General features: G+C 37.5%; 1 protein-coding gene across 4 annotated transcripts in view; it reads right to left on the reverse strand.

The window, feature by feature from the left end:
- CTNNA2 (catenin alpha 2) overlaps positions 1-20,404 on the reverse strand; it is a 459,358-nt gene that overhangs the window by 16,280 nt on the left and 422,674 nt on the right. For 2 of the 4 annotated variants that reach the window (XM_086464656.1, XM_086464657.1), the window contains 4 exons: positions 18,836-19,017; positions 16,003-16,108; positions 12,867-13,001; positions 124-267 (listed from right to left, as the gene is read on the reverse strand). In XM_086464656.1, the coding sequence (XP_086320782.1) occupies positions 124-267; positions 12,867-13,001; positions 16,003-16,108; positions 18,836-19,017 (567 nt within the window). The remainder of the gene's footprint in view (positions 1-123; positions 268-12,866; positions 13,002-16,002; positions 16,109-18,835; positions 19,018-20,404) is intronic. The other 2 variants (XM_086464658.1, XM_086464659.1) reach the window with 2 other exon arrangements.

Here is a 20,404-nt window from a genome sequence, read left to right on the forward strand (position 1 = left end):
GCCTCATGGGTAATTAAAAAAAAAAAAAAGGCTAACAAAAAAATCCCCCATTCTCATGTCTTCCCTCCACCCCCAGATCCACAGAGAGAGTTAAAGATATAGATGAGACAGGAGGTTACTCACCGTCGAGGAGTCACTGCTTCCGGCCTCAAGCGTAGCTCCCTCAGCACAGGTGGGTGGGTGGGTAGAAAGTTGACTAGCCCTGCCCCCATCTATGACATCACACTCTACCTCATAAAAGGTAGTGAAAGTGCTCTGAACTCCAGTCTGATTTCCGAGAGATACAGAAAAGAGATAGTGAGAGAGAGAGCAAGGGAAATATTGTGCCGTAGCGTAGAGGTGAGGAGAGAGGAAAACGTGTGCTGAAGGAGCTATGCTTGGTCAAGGAGACAGGGACTCTTCCACGATGAGTAACCCCGCTGTCTGGTGGTTCCTCTCGCTTGCTCCCATAGCACAGGTTAAGCCTGCAAGCCCTACAGGGTTTGCTGAATGGCAAAGGGGATAAATTTTGGCACCTTTTGATGAAAACCAGAAGAGGATAGAAAGCACTACCCCCATTAAAGGCTGATTGACATCAGATCAGGCATGAATTTGGTTAGCAGACTTCCAAGTAGCATTAGTTTGTGTATGGTTTTGAAGAACCCAACTGCATAAAACCATAAACAGTGATGCAAGCAGCTGAAATTCCAGTGACTACAACCGGAATTACACACGTGTCCACCAGTGCTGAATAAACATGACACAATCCAGCCCCCTGGGCTGACCCTTGAATAGAGTAAGCCAGAGGGTTAAGGCCACCTACACTTCTATACGAAGGAGGTCAGGAGAGATGTTTTTCTCACATTAAAAATAAGAATTGACAAACTGTGCTGAAAGAACAAGTGAGGGAAGTATAAAAACTCCGGGCATACGTTTATTTACAGAGCACACTTTAAAGTTCCAGAAAATATCAACAAAATTGCAAAGAGGTGATGTTTTTAAAGACCATACATTTTTAGACAATGACAAGCTTACAGTGTGAAGCACATTTTTTTCAAACAACTTCCCAAGAAGTGAAACTGGAAGGCTTAAAATGGGATATTCATTCTAATTTATTGTAAATGGAATTTTTATCATCCAAATTCTGGAAAAGCAGGTTTGAGAGTAAACATAATTGCTTATATTATCCACTGGGACTTTCTTAATAACCAAGCTGTACACTAAAATTGAAAAAAAAAATAGTATATGCTGCTAAACCTAACTCCATTAAATAAAACTGCTCAGAGAATGGGGGACTATTTAGTGCCAGTAAAGAGTGCTAGCATAAGATCCTGCCTTTTGGAAGATGAAAAATGAATGCTCCTTAAATCTCTTTTAAGAGTATGTATTATAAGCACAGAGTTAATATTGACATTTTCCCTTAGGCTTTTTGTTGCTACAAGGATCATGCAAATTGTAATCTAATCATGATTATTTTTTCAGTCTTAATAATGATTAATGTGTATTCCCTGCGCTGTTTGTGTGCTCTTTGTTTTTCTCCCCTTCTGTTGAAAAAGTGTGTGACTAATGTCTAGCACCAGTCACTTCACCTAACAAAAGTCAAGTATTTTTCTTTTTAACCTTCAAAACTTTTATCACAATCTAATCCTGCAGTATCTGCAGATGCTACTTTAAACCAGTATATTTGTGGATCGGCTAGTCCTTTTGACTAAGTGAAGAGGGACTGTTAGAGACGATACATAACTTCAGGGACACAATGCAAAACTAGGCTGCATCTGAGTCATGCGAAGTGATGATAGTGCTGTGAATTTCAGTTCATAATTGAATTAAACATTTGCCTGTCTGATTTTTCATTACATCATCTTGATTTCAGGCTATTTGCATGTATGAAGATGAAAAGGAGAAAAAACACCTCTGGTACCCTGTATTGCATCTACTCTTTACGAACATGTATGGCTACTAGTCTGCCGAAGAGAAAAGAAAAATGGAATTTTCAAAGGTATTTACGGTAAAACGTACCAGGCAGAATTCAGTTAATTCATAACTTAGGTAACCTCTGAATGGACTGTTGCACCACAGTTGTTTTTGCCAAATAAAGTAGGAATATATCTGAGACCACCAGACCTTATGAAGCCTAAGCAAGCTTGTTCATTCTGATAAAGAGAAGGATGTTCAGAGGATATATCCTTAAATATGAGAAATATTACACATATAGTAGCAGTTGTAGTATCTCCTAAAAAGAAATAAATTGTCTTTTATTGGAATAGAAAACTATGGAAGTAGCACACTTAAATTCCGGAAGACACAGAAGCCAAGAATATTCTCCAGTAACAACATAAGATGAGAAATATGGAGAAATACGGCCAATTATATCATGACAATGTGATATAAACAGTTCAATAGATTCGGCAGCAGATAATACCCCAGATGGTATTTTGGGCTAGCACTGCTCAAATCTGAAATCTTGTTTTGACCTGCTTAGTATGATATCTGTAGTTGATAAAGAGAAAATTAAAGGAAGAGCAAAAAAGATAAGACTGATTTGTGAACACACACTTGAACCCATTACTTGCGTAAACAGTGAATAAAAGCAGAGAAAGAATATACCTAACTGAAAACATTTTAAAAATGTATATGTATTCAAGAAAGGAGGGAAATCTTCCAAGTGTTCCAAGGAAGACAACTAAGATTAATTGAATGAATGCATGGAAATGCAAAGAGACAGTAAACGAAGACTTTAAAATATTTTCCTAAAGGACGTAAGTTAAGCCTATCAGCCTAAGGAAACTATGTGAACGCAAATCAAGTAATTGATTTAATCACTTGCACCCAGGCACTAGAAATCAAGTTAAAAAGCAGGTCCATGTTCACTTTGACATCAAAGATCTGTCGGAAAAAAACACCAACGGGCTTGCTTTCTTGCTTAAAAAAAGATGGACGGGTGATGGGGAATGGGCGGGCACCACTGAGGTAGCAGTGGCTGCTGTCTATAAAGTTTGAGTGTAGCAAGACTGTGAAAAGCTGAGGAGTGCCAACCATGCAGAAACGTTATAGGTACTACTGGTATACCTACAGAAGGTAAAAACGGACATATTTTAAGAAACTGAAATGACAGCTTGAAAAGGCAGTGTAAAAATGCCAAGCTGCTACATATCATAAAAGTCTGAGACCTTAACGCAGACACACCTCTGACCCAAAGATGTCCTGTTGCTGTAGTGGATCAGCTTGATGGATGAATGGAAAAATCTTTTTTGTTCATTATCTGTCATAGCTAAGGAACGATGAAATATGTAACATCCCATCTGAGACTAAGTAAAGCTGTAACTTCTCTAATTTTTTGACAACAGGAATGCAGGTAGAAAAAAGGATGGAAGTGTTTCTGCAGTCTTTTGAAATCAGATATTGACGCTCTAATCCAGTTTTATAGAGTTCTAATTTGGTCTTTGATGAGATTTAGGACACACCGCTTGTATGCTTTGTCTCATTTTCTAGTGATACTATTACCTACCTGGTAACCTAGTTCACAAGGTATTTTGATGACGTATTAGTCAGAATTAGAAAGAACTGATGTTAAAAGAAAACATTTGACAATATCTAACAGTAAGAGGTTAAGACTGACTTTTTTGACACTGGATAGTGTTTTACTTTGACTCCATATCAATGTCTTGAATACATTACACAAAATAAACCCTTTTTGTTGATGCAGCTGCAGTTACCTAAGATTAATGATGTGATGTGAGAACAGACATATTTTTCCTTTGCTCTTATGAGGTTTGTAAATAATAATAGTAATAATAATATGTTCCAAGTGGAAGAAAATATCTCAGTGGTTAAAGATATAAGGCAACTTTTAACCTTCCTCACACAGTTTGATCTCTTCCTACAGGCTATTATTACTGCCTATATTTAATGGAAATACATTCCTATTGTGAGTTTTATTAAATATTTTGTTGTAAGATGTTTTGTTCAGTATTTGCTATTGATTCTCCTCAGGCTGCGAAAACCTGTTGATGTTTTCCCTTGAGGGCAAGTCTTCTTGTCTGTGAGTGTTTCTGTGTGTGTGTTACTTGTCTGCAACTCAGGTTACCGAGAACTGTAATTAAAGTCAAAGAAACTGATGAGTCTGAACTGAAGTTGTTATTCTTTTAATATCTGCAAAAGCATCCTCTGATAGTACTTTTAGAAGTGAGATTAAGTCTCACCACTATCCAAATCAGTAAGTTAAATAATTGCAAGAGCTAAAAGACATACAACTGCAGAAGAAACACAGTCCAAAATCTCCTATTGTGTGTTAAATCTGTTATTACGTAAATTCAGTTCTCCATAATTCCATGTGCAAGAAACAAACTTCATTTTTATTTAAAGCCTCAGGATGTACCTATTAGCTAATCTATGCTGAGCATTAAGGAGGCCAACTGAGAATGCCCCAGGGGAAAGGAATTCTTAAGACAAAATGGTGAAGCTTGGTCCCAAACCACCTCCTTTAAAGGCAGTAAGACAGGAAAAGAAGTGAACGAGATAGCACTGAAATCCTTTCTTTATTTATAGTAATTTCTACAGGAATAGTCATTATGACCACGCCTTAGGTTATGTTAGAATGGTCTCTAGACCTTGCTAATTATTGCAGGGCTGGCGCAGTTTGTGTATCAGAAAGCCATAATACTCCTGTCTTCTTCCCACCTCATTCAGCATGGCTTGGAATAGGAAAACAAGCTGGACTGAAGCCGTAACGGCTGTAGCAGGCGAGCTTTGGATTGTAGTTTCGTTACTATTTTTAAAACAAATGCAGTATTTAATGAAGTATATACATTAGTATTTCCTTCAATTCTCTAATCTTTTCCTATGCTCATATTTGTTCCAAGCCTCAATCTTGAATCCGTAACACTTTGCTTTGTTCTCATGGAATTAAATGGCCTAACGTTATTCGGCATCAGGAATGCTTTTCTTCGCAGAAAACTCTTCTAATGAGAAATTTCAGTAAATGTAATCTTCAGAAATTCATGAATATTTGTTACCTGATAAAGCACAAGAGCATGTTCCCTGTAGCCAAAATGTTTCTTAATAAGGATAAAAGTCTGATGTCTAAATTTTAACCTACTAAATGTGGACATACAGATGTTGTGCGTGCTTCTTGTCTCTGTGAATATATTCTAATGAAGACATGTGCAGTGTAATTTTGCTCTGCAAATTAAATTCTAGGTAACATCTTTCTATCTATGCAGGATATACTGTTTCATATTTATATGCATTTGAGTTCATATATGCATTTATATACAACGAGGTATTTTCTCAGTCCTGAAAATAGCCTTATATCAAAAGACTGTAGCATCAAAAGAACTGAGATTATTTAATAAAAAATATTTTTTGTTGAATTTTTCTGTTGTGTCTTAAGCTTCATTCACCTCCTTTTCCTTATATAATGTAAACGCTACCCACCACCCATCCACCTTCAGTCAGCTGCTCTGAAGAAATAACCATGACACTAATAAAAATAAATCAACCTTTCCAAAGTCTTCTGCGCTATTCTTTATGTGGATCATACTTATGATCCCCCAGATGCCCAAAGCTCAGGATATATACTGTTCTCCAGCAACAGTTATAAAGGCAAAGCCATGTGGACTCACAGACATAGCAATAAGATCCCATGGGATCTTTCACTTAGCTGAATAGAAACACTGTACAATGTCACTTGAAAGAGACCTCTGGAGGCCTCTTGTACAACTTCTGACTTGGAATGAGTTGATTACCAACATTAGATCTGCTCAGCTGCTGCACTGTCTACCTCAGGCTTGAATCCCTCCAAGGATGCCAACTACATAAACTCTCTGGGCTCCTGGTCTGCACTGCCTTTACTGGGAAGTAATAGGTAAGCTTCATCTAATGAACTAAATCTTTAATATTGTTACATATTTGGAAGAGGTATGTGGCTTAAAGCCACTATAGTTACATCTATTTATGTCTTTTTTTTTTTTTTTTTCCTATTTGTCTTGGAGCTTTGAGATGATTAGGAATTCTTCACTGTTTTAACTTTCAGAAAGCCCTAAGAGACTGTTTCCATAAAATACATCATATATAATGAATATATGACCATGAGGGATTTTATCAGCACTCATTTTGATTAACCTGCATAAGCAACTGATGCCTTTATCCTTTAGGAGTAGTAAATTGACTCAATGTCAGGATGATAAATTTTTTATGTTACCACATCATCAGGCAGTCCCTTTCTTGGACAGTGTATTGAGGGATACAGCCCATGCCAGCAGCAGTTGGAGACTTCTCTATTAGTCACAAATAGAAAAGCTCGAACAATTTGTTGCAGATAAAGGCTTATAAAAAACCCTGTGTATTTATGAGTATCACATGCTTCACATAGCCATGTATTTTGGAACAGAGTACACTTACTATGGCTTTATTTCACCCTCTCATATATCAATATGTCTGCACGCATTCAAACACATATGCAGAGGTTTCTTAAATATATCTCCATCCCGGCTGAAACATCTCCCTGTGTTTTTTTATTTCTTTCATTTCTTCCAAGGCAGATGACCTGAGCTAGCTGAATATACCCTGTAAATTAATGTCTCTCACTTTCCCCACCTAGCCCCAGCCTTCCTGTTCTGGAAGCTGCTTTTTTACAGTGGTAACTTCAGAGCCGAAATAAAGACCATAAGTTTTTATTTTCTCTCCTTGCTTGTTCTACTAGGAGAGCAGAGATTATTGTGGAGTCCAACCAACTTTATGGTCCTGACTTTATCTCAGTCCTTTCCCACCATCGCAATTCTTTGACTTCATATTCCTATCTTGCTTTTGGCTTGGCTTTTCCTTCCCCTGACTTTTTCATATCTCATATTTCAAGTTCTTTGGTTTACTTCCTTATTATTTCCAAAGTCCTCTCCTTTACCCACTGCTTCCATTCCAAGTGTCAAAACAGAACTCCTTTCTACCAACCTCATCCTAAACAAATATCTTTCCACGAGTCCCATCTCACATTATTTTCACAGCATTGGTACATACAATACACTGCTCCTATTTGTAAACTCCCTTTTCGGCCATTTTAAAGTCTTACTATAAACTTGTGGGTGAAACAGTGGGTGAATATGAAAAATGACTTGCAAAAAAAAAAAAAAGCAGCCTAAATGAAAAAAGAAAATTGCAGAAGTTAAATTATATTCTTAAGCAATTTAGTAATTATCTATAGGGTCCCTGGGTCCATCTCTCACTTCCCTTTACCAATTTGAGTATATTCACTTCTGTTATATCCACTTGTCATGTATTACTATAACCCACACCCTAGTCTTGCAATGATGTCAGCTTAGACATAGGACTGGGTCTCTTCTTTGTGGTGTGTAACTCTTGGAGTGCTCATTGTCCAACAAACATGAACACAGCAATTATTTAGGAACAACTGCTCTTGCCCTCTCCTCCAAGTAAATTGATTCAGTAGCAGATAAAATACAAAAATTCTATAGTGATATCTATTAATCATTAAGTACAGCTAAGTCTTAGATCAGTTGTTTCCTACTGTTCTCAAAGGAAGTCTTGGGACTTGCCAGTCCAAGCAGCCCATCCCAGAAATATCTACAAACCCTTGTTTGTCAGACTATTTCTGTGAGTATATGTCACGTAGCATTCTTCCATTTCTCTTATAAATTAATTATGGAACTTACTTTGTTGCTAGCTAAGTAACAGGGGTAACCTTTTTGTACTCCTGAGAATCTTGAAGGAACTCACCACTTTTGTCAATTTGCCAACTCTCCCTTCAGCAAACTTTCTTTTACACAACACTAAATTCTTGCCCGATTCAGGAGGAATTAAAATACTTTATTTACCAAAATCTAACCCCACGTTTCCTCCATACTCACAAGCATTTTAAATGCCAAGGTTGTCTCTGATTGCCTACTTGAAAACAAAGGAAAAACCCTAGAAAGTCTTTCTGATGCAGGGAAATGAAATACCACATCAGTGGCTCTTAAGTAACTGCTTATGCACAGGCTCTTAATCCAAATTTAATGAAAGATGGCCTTACTCGCATTTAATAGCAGGTGAACTTGAAATTGCCTGATTTTTCTTTGAGTCTATAGAATTCCTAAGTAGCAACTTGATACTTCACTGTCAATATGCATACCAACTTGCTTTTACAGCACAAGGCAGTTTAGGGTGATTCAGTCTTGAATGAAAGAAAAGTAGGACTTTTAAACCATTTTATTTTACTGGATGTAAGATCCATAGACAGAACTGGTAGGGAAACTGCCAGCTCACCTGAAACAACTGCTGGATGCATACTGTTATTCTGTGATAATAATAAGGCTCTTTTTTGATGAGAACTAGCTATTTCCAGTTATCTTATTCTTATCACTGATCAAGAATAAACATACAGACAGTTATTTTGCAGTATATCCCATATCTGTTAATATTTTTATGTATCCATCCTCACCGTTCAGGTGTTACAGGAATTTTCATAATGTCCTACGCAAAGTTAATTGGGTCGTTCCAGCCCTTTTACCTCCCTTTTTCCCCCAAAGTCCTCACTTAAATTCACCAAGCAAGAAATTCTAGATGAAGTGACAATTTGAACTAAACTGTCTTGTATCTGCAAAATGTTACAAGAATCCTTCTCTTAGTGTTGTAGCTGAGCCTATTATGCTATGATAAATGGGCCTTTGAAAATAATTGGAAATTGGACCCAGCTCAAGTGTATGTTTGGAGTGTGTCTTGGCTATTGATTCAATAGTTCTGGACAGTGTTCAAAGGTACATGTCTGTTACTCTGTACGACACTGCGCATCTATCTGGCTCAGAAGTTTAAGACTCTTTGGGCAAATTTTCTGATAATACAGCTGATTGTATCTGTAGAGTTCTAAAACAAACCTGAACATGACATGGGGCTGCCTTGGATAAGGGATTTTCTTAAGATTCTGTTCAATATAACCTTACAGGAAAAAACTGCAGCAAAGCTACTAACATAAAGAAGAAATTTAAAAAATGCAAGCTCATTCCCTAAATGGAGAGTAGGTAAATGAGCTGATCAGCTTCAGAGCAGCAGTAAACAGAACAAGTGGATATTTATCCTAGGGTAAGGAATGGATATATAGATCTGTTTTATTGTAATGGTCTAGCTAACAAGAGTCAGACAGGAATACTAAAAAAATAAAGCAGCCCTAGAGTTAGAAGACAACTGAATTTTTACCCAAATAACAAACATCATGGTTAAAACCAACTATATTAAACAAAAATAGCTATCACAAAAAGGCTATCTATCAGCATGAGCTAAGTATATGCAAATGGTATTTACTTCACAGAGAGCAGCATATGCTCAGCACCTCAGAGGATTCATTCCAATACAATGGTGCAGCTGATTACGAAGCAAATGTACATTACATTAAATAAACTAAGGCAAGAGACAAAGAAAATTATTTTGAAGTGCTTTTAGTCTGTGATTTTATTAAAGGAGGTTGTTTATTCCTAAATGGGAATTAGAAATTGAATATTCGAATTTAAAATTACAGAAACATAGATCTGTCTATGGATCAAGGTCACAGAGACTTTCTTTAGGAACAAGGATATAATTTATACAGATTAGAAATATTTTTTAATTTTTTTGCATTTTTCAATTGCTTTTTGCTTTTATCTAACTTCCTTGTCACCCCTTTATTTTACTTTCTCCCCTATAATCTTTTTCAAGTTTACAAGGCTCCTCACTGCAGAACAGATATCACATAGTTTTTTTCCCCCATTTTACTTTTAAAAACTCAATTGGAATCAGGAATTAAGAGTCTCACCTTGCAACATAAAGGGCCAAGTCAACAGACAGGCTAAACTGGCCTTGCTCCACTGATATGGATGAGGCTAGGCTGATGTATGCTAACTTTCGATGGCCAGATCTTACTTATCTGGTGAAAATAATTTTGCTATCTGTATACAAGGAATTTGATGGGAAAGATCAAAGGAGAGAAAGAGCTGGGGGAAAGGAATGGAAGAAAGAAAGGGAAAATCAACAGTGGGTTCTTTTCTTTACCGAAATAATTTACACTTCAGGAGTGTGACATTTTCTTACTTTTTGATCTGTTTTTCTATTTGCAGTAAAGTCAATGATGCCAGAAAGAACCCCTTCATATGCTATGCTAGTATCATATCAGTCTATAGAGGAAAAAGCAAACAAGATCAGCTCTATGCTTATTTTCAGAGATAAGTCATACTGAACTACCGAATCTTGTGGGAAAAAAAGAAACAGAAGTTTCACCAAAAGATATATAGCACATTATATGGTATGTACACAGTATTTTTGAAGCTGTTGCAACACATTTTTTTCTAACAGAACTATAAGAACTGTGGGGTGGCTTTCATCTGTCTTTTAGGTTTTAATTGGTTTTATGTCTCTTTCCTTTTTACATAAATATACATATGCCCACACATAGATTCATACATACATATGCATACATTCATTTCATTTATAAATATTAATATTCTTAATAATGCAAAAATTGAAGCAGCGACTGGACTCCCCATAATGGTTCTGAATCATAACTCATCTTTTGGATCAATCTAAGTTATATTGTGGTTCTTTGTAAACACAGTAGTAAATACCAATATTGTAATAATCGTCCTGGTGCTTGGTATTTACACCAAAACACTTAAATATAGTGCATTCACAGAAACTTACTCCTGTAGTCATAGGCTGGGAAGCTTGAATTCTGGATTTCTGTTGTACTTCTAACATTGTACTGTATGCAAGTTGCCAAATAATGGTATTTCATTTTAATGTAAACAAAATACGGTTTATTTGTAATTGGCTATCCAAGAGAAAATGAAGAAGAAGATGGAAGCAGAAGCAGCAAGTAGACAAGCAGATGCAGATGTGCATTTGGATACCAGATCTCTGGATAGCAAAGGAGCATACAGTACCCAGCACCTTGAAGATAAACAGGTTGGAAAATACTATCAGGAAAGCACTGTACTAACTGTGTTATACCAGATAACAAGATAATGCTCTCAAAAAGGGATGCACAGGAGTTCAACTCTCTATATCACCTCCTGTTCAGAGCAACAGCAGAAGAAGCAAGCTGGGCAATCTTAAGATTTTCTACATATCAGTACTACTGAGTCTTTGGAACAGACCCCAGTAATTTCTGTGATTGAAGCTAGTTTTGCCTTTGTCTGCAACTGACTGTAAAAACCCAACCAAACAGAAACACAATGGTGATGAAGCCTGGTAAGCAGCGGATGCTAACAATGCCAGACTGAAAATGATGAAGTCAAGCGGTTTGGCCACTTAAATTTCACAACGGATGGTGATGTTCCAGTAACGAATAGATGCCAGAGATTCACGATGGCTTATTCAGCATCCACATACACTGAATAAAGAGACTTGAAAAAGAAACACACACAACCACAAAAGCCAAGCTGCTAGAAGCACTGATTTGGGTAATTGTTATAGATAGATGAAGATGACAACTCAATGGGTATGAAAAGCTGGTCCCAGATGGCAGGAGGTAAGAAAAGATCATAGCATTTACTATGCAGCATAGCTGTCAGCGATACAAGGACAGATCACTCCATTAATATCAGGAAAATGGAAGAGGATCTTTTCATTGCTGTGGGAAGATCAAGGTATTAAAATTACATATGTACATACGGCAAGAAGTGAAGACCAATCGCAGGACAGACACAGGAACAATTAAGCAGCTCCTTTTAGGATTGCATATACGACTTCAGAATGTTTGATCCAAGAAAGCCTGGCGAATGTTTAAGACCTTCTACAGTGCTTTGCAAAAAATCAAAATGTTATGTAGCTGTGAACATTTGCTCTGACTTCTGATATGTCTGAGGAAGGCCAGTGATTTCACTGGGGAATCTTATGGATGAAATGGAGGGCACGAGTTAGTTGTCCTAACAGTCTTCGTACTTGATTGGGCTTAAACAATGAAAGGGTGCCTTTTCAAAACTGCATTTCAAAACAATCTTGTTTGAAGTATCTTGGGTCTCACAAATCACCATCGTTTTGGAAAGACACTCAGGAGAGTGAAACATACTATACATTTACATCCGTATGGTCTGTATTTGAGTTAGAAGATAAAAAAAGGTGTCATGGGGCTAATACTAGGGTGATTAGTTAAAAGAACAAAACAAGAAAATCATGAAGAGCAGCAACTGCTGCTGCTTGGTTCTAGTAATCTCCCAGAGGCACAGGGTGCAACATTAGGAGAACGAAAGAAAAAAATAGTTTAAAAATGTAGAAACCTCCTTGTTTATAATATTACTGCTGCTGCACATTCCTGTCTTTATTTCTTAAAAAGATTGTGTGTAAAAAGTTTGTAGTGTTCATTGAAAATAACTGAAATAATGGATGGGAATTAGACTATATAATCATTGTGCTTGCCAATAGTATTTGAAAACAGCACGTGCATCAAAAATTAAAATGTTTTGCTGGCCTTCCAGAGTTTTTGCTAAACCTAGTGTGCATTGGAACCTGAGTGAACGAAATCCCATTAGTCATCACCATCTTAACAATATGCACTTCATACAGAGCTGGCTTCTTCACAGAGGAAGGAAATTACCAGTACTAACAAAGGAAAGAAGATTTATAATGAGCAAATATACAAAAGCTCCAAATAATTATAATATTCACAGCTTGGCAATGATTTTCTAGACTATGAAATTACTTTTCTTTTGGAAGAACGAAGATTTTACAAGGTTAGTATAAACAAAGGGTAATTGGAAAATCAAATTGCTCTACGCAAGTTATTGTAAGGTCTGGAATAATGGCGATAACATTTTAAAAGGCTTGCTTATTAATCACTGTATTTTTGTTTTGTGCATTATTGCCATCAAAAATGCTCCCTTTCAAGTGCTACATGGGAAACAAATGGCTAAATACAAATACCAGCTTACCCCTGATACAATAAGTTCTCCACCCAGGTTCTGAACTTCTGCCTTCACTTTGCTGCAGATATTGAGTTGGTGGCAGTAGAGGGCAATGCGCTGCAGGTAGGCTAGCAGATCCTGTTTGCAGGCTGAGTCTGGGCACTACAGACAAAAAGAAATATTTGGTCAGATGTAGCTGAGTTTACATGATTATAGAGAGGTAATCAAAGGAGACATTGGCAATGTGTGTGTATTAGGTGGATACATTTCACTTTGTCTTTACATGAGATACTTGATGAAATGTGAAAATTCAAACTCCACCTTTTAATTAACTCCAGACTTATGAATTGCAACCTGAAAATGCACTATACCTTTTTGTAAAAAGAAGAAACGTCTCTGTCAGCTACTAACGAAAATAATGTGATTGCTATGTTTGTAGGGGAGGTTCACTTATGGTATCAGTTTGTACATAACAGAAGAATCTACTGAACAGCCAAAAGACCAAGTTTGACCTGGAACTCCAGCTTGCCTGCTGAGCGTCCAGGTTAAGATACAACATGGACCAGTTAAAGTCCAGATAAATCCAGTTCTGCCTGATTACATCCACTCTAATGACAACACCTGACTGCCTTACCAGCTTCCCTGGCACTTGTGCAGACCTTCAGAGGACAGAGCTGTGCTTCAGACATGGAAGAAGCCAGGCCCTTCCCTGAGCCTCTAAGGACTCGAGAGGCAGAGGCGAGGCTGCTTGGGTTTGGTATTGACAGATTTGGCAAGCTTATTGTTAATGCATAAACACCTTAATCTGTGCCAGAATGAAATTATTTGCTAAAGTGTAAAAGTGACATATTACAACCTCTCAGCAGACGACATCAGGATTGCAGCCCTTCTCAAGAACACAATGAGATTACCTGATCCCTCTGCATGTCTAAGGGATGCCTCTTCATACTAGAGGGGAGGCTATCTACAGTCCGGTACCATTTCGGATTCTGTGCCTCTCAAGTGTGTTTTGATACAAATTACATTAGGTCAAATGTGGTAGACTCAGTGAAGGTTTTGTAATCAATATAACTAGGAAAGGTCCAAGTACAATGTATTCATAGCCTTTGGGACTCTTAATAGAAACTGGATCATCCCTCGCAGTTATCAACAGCATAATAAACAACACTCTTGTAGTTAATATTCAAAGTCTTGCCTCAAAGGAACAGACCTCAGCAATTTACTCTGATGAAACATTGCTAAAAGGGTCCATTGCTAACAGCATGTCTTCAATAAATTCTCTTTGGGGCTAGACAACAAAGTCTGACTGACAATGTTCTTTGCATGTATAGCTTGGGGAACAAAAATTCTTACATCTTCCAAAGTTTAGGCTCAATTTTTGTAAAATAATATCAGAGCACTTCAAAAACTGACAGAACTAAACACACACGAGTCAACAGCATCACAACCTCTGACTTGAGACGACTTCTCCAGCCCAACAGCTAATGCAGGCAAGGAGTATGTTTGCAGTGGAGTAGTTGCATGTACTGTCGTCTATAACCCTAAGAGCAGCCACTTTGCTTTTTTCTCTCCCTTTAAAACTAACGATAAACAAAGCTGGAGGTTCATTGTGGCCGTTAGGTTTAATCTGCTCTATATTTATGGCAATGCTATAACGCCTCTCTTTTGCAGACAGTTGCCACATCTTTCAGGCATGAATCCCTAAGAGACATCTTCTCCCTACCGGTGACAATTTAATACAGAAATATTTACACTACTCTTGAAGTCTATGAACTGAAAGGAATGAACTTTAAAGCAATACTTCTAGAGAGCTGACAAGGCTTTAAATACAAGTACCTCGGAGCAAATGAAAATGTAAGATCTCTCTCATTGGAACAGTAATTAAAAATGCAACTGTCCATAAAAAGTTTATATTGCATGAGTGTCTCCAAAGTTCTGTAAAATATCATTAAAGCACAAGCATTAAAACAAACACTTCATTCTCAGAGTGATTTTACTGTTTATTATTAAAGTGTGCATGTTACAGTCTTCTGAAATTTAAAATGTGACTCAAGCCAATGCACTTTAGGCAAAGCAAGTCTCTTTGTGTTTCTTCCTTTAAAATATTCCACCTCTGCAAATATTGTAGACTAGGAATTTCATCAGCTGACAGATGGATTTCTTCTTTCTTATGCTAAAGTGAACAGATGCTACATTTGAAGGATTGTAATGGGTAAAATACAAGAAAAATGCTTGCTGATAATGAAGAAAACTTAAACCCAAAATTTCTGAGGTTATAGGAAAATGGGCAGCTTCAGGTTTCTTGCAACTGGCCCATATTCTCTGGCAGGATAGTGCGTACTATTAAATGCTTACTTGAAGATGAAAAAGAAATACTTATTTTGAAGAGAAAGACTAGAGGCAAGGAAGTTAGTTCCCAGTTGCAGCAAAATTTTTCCTGACAACAATGAAAGGAAAGAAACTATAGGAAATTTACAAGGGAAAACATAGTCAAGTTTAATATGCCTAAATCTAAAACTAGCTACCTAGAACCTGGATTTCAATTTTGGCTCTTGATTTTTAATATGATGCTTCCTCTTGTTCTCCAGATGTATAGATACTCCAGTTTGAAAGAAAAGGGGCTGAATACAGCAAGCTCATCTTTGCAGTTGTGACACAAAGTTGGTAATGGGACTGAAGACACAGACCCTAGAACACAGAGCAGGGAGCTGTAAGGTGAAAGTACAGTACCCTGATGCAAAGCAGAAGAAAGGGAGTCAGGGAATCTTGAAAAGGTGCAATATGAAGGGAAATTGCTGGAAGAACGAGCTGAAAATAATATAAGGATTCCTAGGCCTATTGCAAGGGTAACAGACCATCCAAGTCTTTACCGCTTTCATGATGGCAAAAATATCAGTCTAATTCTAATACTATCACCTGGGTCCAGAAGTGAGGCTACGGAACAGTTCAGGCATTTCTGAGGTTTAGAGAGACACATTTATGGATCTCCTGCACTGCAAAACCCAAGCTGACTGATACGGAAGAAACAACTTATATTCAATGGGTAGATCAGTATCCAGACAGTGACTTTCAACAGGTAATTTTCTGCCAAGATAACCTTTTCCTGCAAAAGGCAACTCATTGATAGAGGGTACATTATATTTCTGCTTATTTTTGATGCTACCTGATCAGCTACCGCCCGTGCCAATTTGTCCATCCTCGATCCTGCCTCTGCAATCTTCTTGGCTGCATTAATGACATCTGATGTATTCTTCAGGGGGCCTTTACCTCTGTGAAATAAAATAAAATTATGCACAATCTAAATAAATCATGAAAGGCAACAGTTTTAGTGACCCTGTTTAGTGTTTGATTTTAAAATAGTAACACAAATGACTTCTTAATTTATTACAATTTCACCTTTTAACTACTTTATGATACAGCTTGATTAAGAATTTGGTCTGCTATATTTCCTCTCTCTTACAAAATGCCTCACTAGCAATTTAGTCTGATGGTGCCTTCAAACACATGAGCTATACTTAATAGTAGATGCGTTTTTAAGTGCTCATGAAGTCAACATTCTTTCTGGAATATACAACTATTTCAAAATTCTGTTATTTCCAAGCCAGTGCTAAATGTTAAACCTGTCATGTCTAGAACAAGAATGTCCCATTTTAGGAAACCTTTTTTAGTAGATTTTTGTAAGAAAACAAAGATATGTGAACTATAATCATTATGCTAAACTTAATTGTTGCACTTAAAACACGTATAATTAGATTTAAGAGTGATCTTTCACTATACTCTTAAGATGATGCACAAAACTTTGATTTTAGTTACTGAAGTTATCAAAATGTATATAAACATAAAATAAAAAGTCACTGCAGACTTTTCTGAGTTTACTTCAGACTCAAAACTTTAATCCCGTTTGTAACAATAAATTTGCTACCACTCCTGGGAACGGCTCCATTGGAAACGAGATGATTTTTCTTTTTTGTTGTTTTTTTATACTGTGTGGAGAAATACAGCTTCAGACAAGACTGATGGAAAATCATAATATGATCAAACTTAGGGTTTTTTTTAAACTAGAAACGAAGGCATTTTTCCTGAGCACAAGAGAGTATTATTTTTGCTTTTTTTTTTTTTCATCTGTAAGGCCAAGAACAACATACTGAAACATTTCCATTTTTATATCCTTTCCATAGTTTCATTTCCACCTTAAACAGATATTGAAATACAAGTATAACACTTTTGTTGAACTTAAACCGTAGCAAAAATCCTTCATTGTGACCTCGTATGCTTCTACATTAATTACATAGCAGATCTGACTGTGACAAAGTCCATGTGTTTGAAAAATTATTCTATTTTAACACTGCTGAGGTTACAGTCAACCAAAAAGGTGTGAAACACTTTGTTCTGTTTTAATGGAATACATTAAACAAGATTTTGTTGAATCTGATGTAGACAGAGGTGCACTTTGATTTTTTTTTTTTTAATTTACTTCAAATGGGACAGTAGTTTTCTCTCATTCTCATATCAGTTCCATTTTGATGGTAGAAAATGTAATTCCAAAACTTTCAATTTGATGGTCAATGTATCAAAGGCTGTCTGGGAGGTTGCAGAAAGTGTTCATATTCGGGGCTGTTGCTTTAGAATATTATGCCTTCCTTCCATGAAACGATGGCGCTGTTTTGACAGTTTTTGGGTCTCGTTATGGGCAGAAGGATTGACACTCAAAGACAACACAAATACAAAAGTAATTAAGATTCCTCTAAAATACCACGTTCTGTACTGTCACTTGGTATAGAGGAGTGGTAAGTTACTGCAAAAAGGATAGTTGTAAAAGCACAAACCCAGAGAAAAACAAATAAACTGAGAGAATAATTACTTGGAAAGAAGTAAAGTGGTAATCTATTAAAGTAAGTAAACTTTCTATATGCACAATTAAATTTAAAATGGATAAAAATGTTTGCTGTTGCCTATTACTAATTAACTAACTACGCAAGTGCAAATAGGCAAGTTATTTGCAAATTAATGGTATTTATACACATACGCACACTTCTCTCTCTCTCTCTCTCCATGTAAGATATGTGCAAACCCTATATTGTCAATGCAGAGAGTGTCTCCTCCAAAATGGGTTGAAGGCTCCAAACACAAGTCATGTGATGAGCTGGAGATTAAGAAAATCTATTTGAGCATCTCAGTGAGATGGATAAATGGATGTTTTATTTTAATGCCAAAGAAAAACATTAAGATTTTTGTCCAGTTTTGTCTAATCACATTTTGATAACTGCCATTTAAACTTCTGAACTCCCATTAAAAATAAACACTGAAACCCCTTTAATTTATTATTGTGATCTGTAATTTAAAGAATCTTGTAAAATGTTCTCCCTAGTGTCATCAACAATATGACTATATTTAAACAAAATAATTCTGTTTATATGGTATCATTAATGAATGGCCTTTTGATGGTTTGCAATTAGAAAAGAAGATTACATCAATAGAAAAAAAGAGATGAAAGCAAAAAAAAATCATTACTGACAGGCTCCAATAAAGTATTAGATCAAAACAGTTTCATTTCATTTGTGATTTTTTTGGGAAAGAAGTTCAGTGTTCAAAATGATATAAATAGATTTGCCATTATTTTTGATTGACACAAATTGTGTTGAAATGCTGAAAGTTCAGAGAGGCACATGCATTTAGATGGGTACTAAACAAAATGTCAGTTGAGTGTCTGTAAGGTCACAGACTATCTTTGCTGCTGAAATTCAAGATGATGTGCAAATAAAACCAATTTGCAAATAGGACAAAAACTTCATGTGATTAAACCCATTTCGAGAAATATCCACAGCAGTGGTGTAGAGAACTGTACAACCCATCCTGTTATGTATGACCTGTGTTACCTGACTTTGCATCCCCCAAAATATAGCACATCATCTCGAAGAGCTACTATATATTGCAACAAAAAAAGAAAGATGTGGGATGTCTGAAGAAGTCCTCGGCACAAGTTATTTTGTCCTTACCTAGTAAAGTCTGTCATTTCCATCATAATCATGCACATCTGCTTTGCCAATACAATGATGTCGTTACCACTGTCATCCCACTTGGCCACCTCTGCATCCAGTTTGCTCTTTTCTTGGTGGAATATCTCTACCTGCTCGGCAATCTTAGCCTTCTCCTCCTGGGGAAGCTGAGCCATGATAGCCTGGAGAAAAAATGGGAGAAGTTGGGCATGAAAAAAGGAAGGTAGAACTAGAATATATACATTTCCAGTGGTTCAAACAGCGTGCCCAACTTTTAATTTCTTTTTATGGGAGTTGAAGATGCCAAACAAAACCCAGTAGACATTAGATTTCTGCTAGGATGGGGAAAACCAAATTCACAGGATGTTTATAGCTTGTGTTACACCTTCAGGAATTTAAAAACTATGTATGTGATGCGATGATATAGAATCATAGAATGGTTTGACTTGGAAGGGACCTTAAAGATCATCTAGTTCCAACCCCCCTGCCATGGACAGGGCCAGCTTCCACTAGACCAGGTTGCTCCAAGCCCCATCCAGCCTGGCCTTGTACACTGCCCGGGAGGGGGCAGCCACAGCTTCTCTGGGCAACCTCTTCTGGTGTCTCACCACCCTCACAGTGAAGAACTTTCTGACTTCTAAACTAAATCTAACCTCTTTCAGTTTAAAGGCATTATCCCTTATCCTATCACTACATGCCCTTGTAAAAAGTCCCTCTCCAGCTGTCATGTAGGTCCCCTGTAAGTATTGAAAGGCTGCTATATGGTTTCCCTGGAGCCTTCTCTTCTCCAGGTTGAACAACCCCAGCTCTCTCAGCCTGTGTTCCCAGGAGAGGTGCTCCAGCCCCCTGATCATCTTCATGGCCCTCCTCTGCTATCGCTCCAGCAGGCTCATGTCCTTCTTATGCTGGGGGCCCCAGAGCTGAATGCAGCACTCCAGGTGGGGTCTCATGAGAGCAGAGCTGAGGGCCAGAATTACCTCCCTCATCCTGCTGGCCACACTTCTTTTAAAACAGCCCAGGATATGGTTGGCTTTCTGGGCTGTGAGCACACATTGCTGGCTCACATTCATTTCATCCACCAGCACCCCCAAGTCCTTCTCCGCAGGGCTGCTCTCGATCCACTCATCACCCAGTATAACTTTGTGCTTGGGATTGCCTCAGCTCAGGTGTAGGACCTTGCTGTTGTTGAACTCCATGAGCTTCACCCGGGCCCACCTCTACAGCCTGTCAGAGTCCCTCTGGATGGCCTCCCTTCCCTCCTGCGTGTCAATCACACCACTTAGCTTGGTGTCATCAGCAAACTTGCTGAGGGTGAACTCAATCCCACTGTCCATGTCGCTGACAGACGTTAAACAGGTCCCAATATCGACCCCTGAGGAGAGCCACTTGTCACCGGTCTCCACTCGGACATCAAGCTGTTGACCATGACTCTGAGTGGAACCATCCACCCAACTTCTTATCCACCAAGTGGTCTACCCGTCAAATCCACGTGTCTCTAATTTAGAGACAAGAATGTCATGTGGGACAGTGTCAAATGCTTTGCTTATTCATCACTCTATACAGGAAGAT

This window comes from Leptosomus discolor, chromosome 4 (genome assembly GCF_034619465.1).
Source record: "Leptosomus discolor isolate bLepDis1 chromosome 4, bLepDis1.hap2, whole genome shotgun sequence".
In the NCBI taxonomy this organism is placed as follows: Eukaryota; Metazoa; Chordata; class Aves; order Leptosomiformes; family Leptosomidae; genus Leptosomus; species Leptosomus discolor.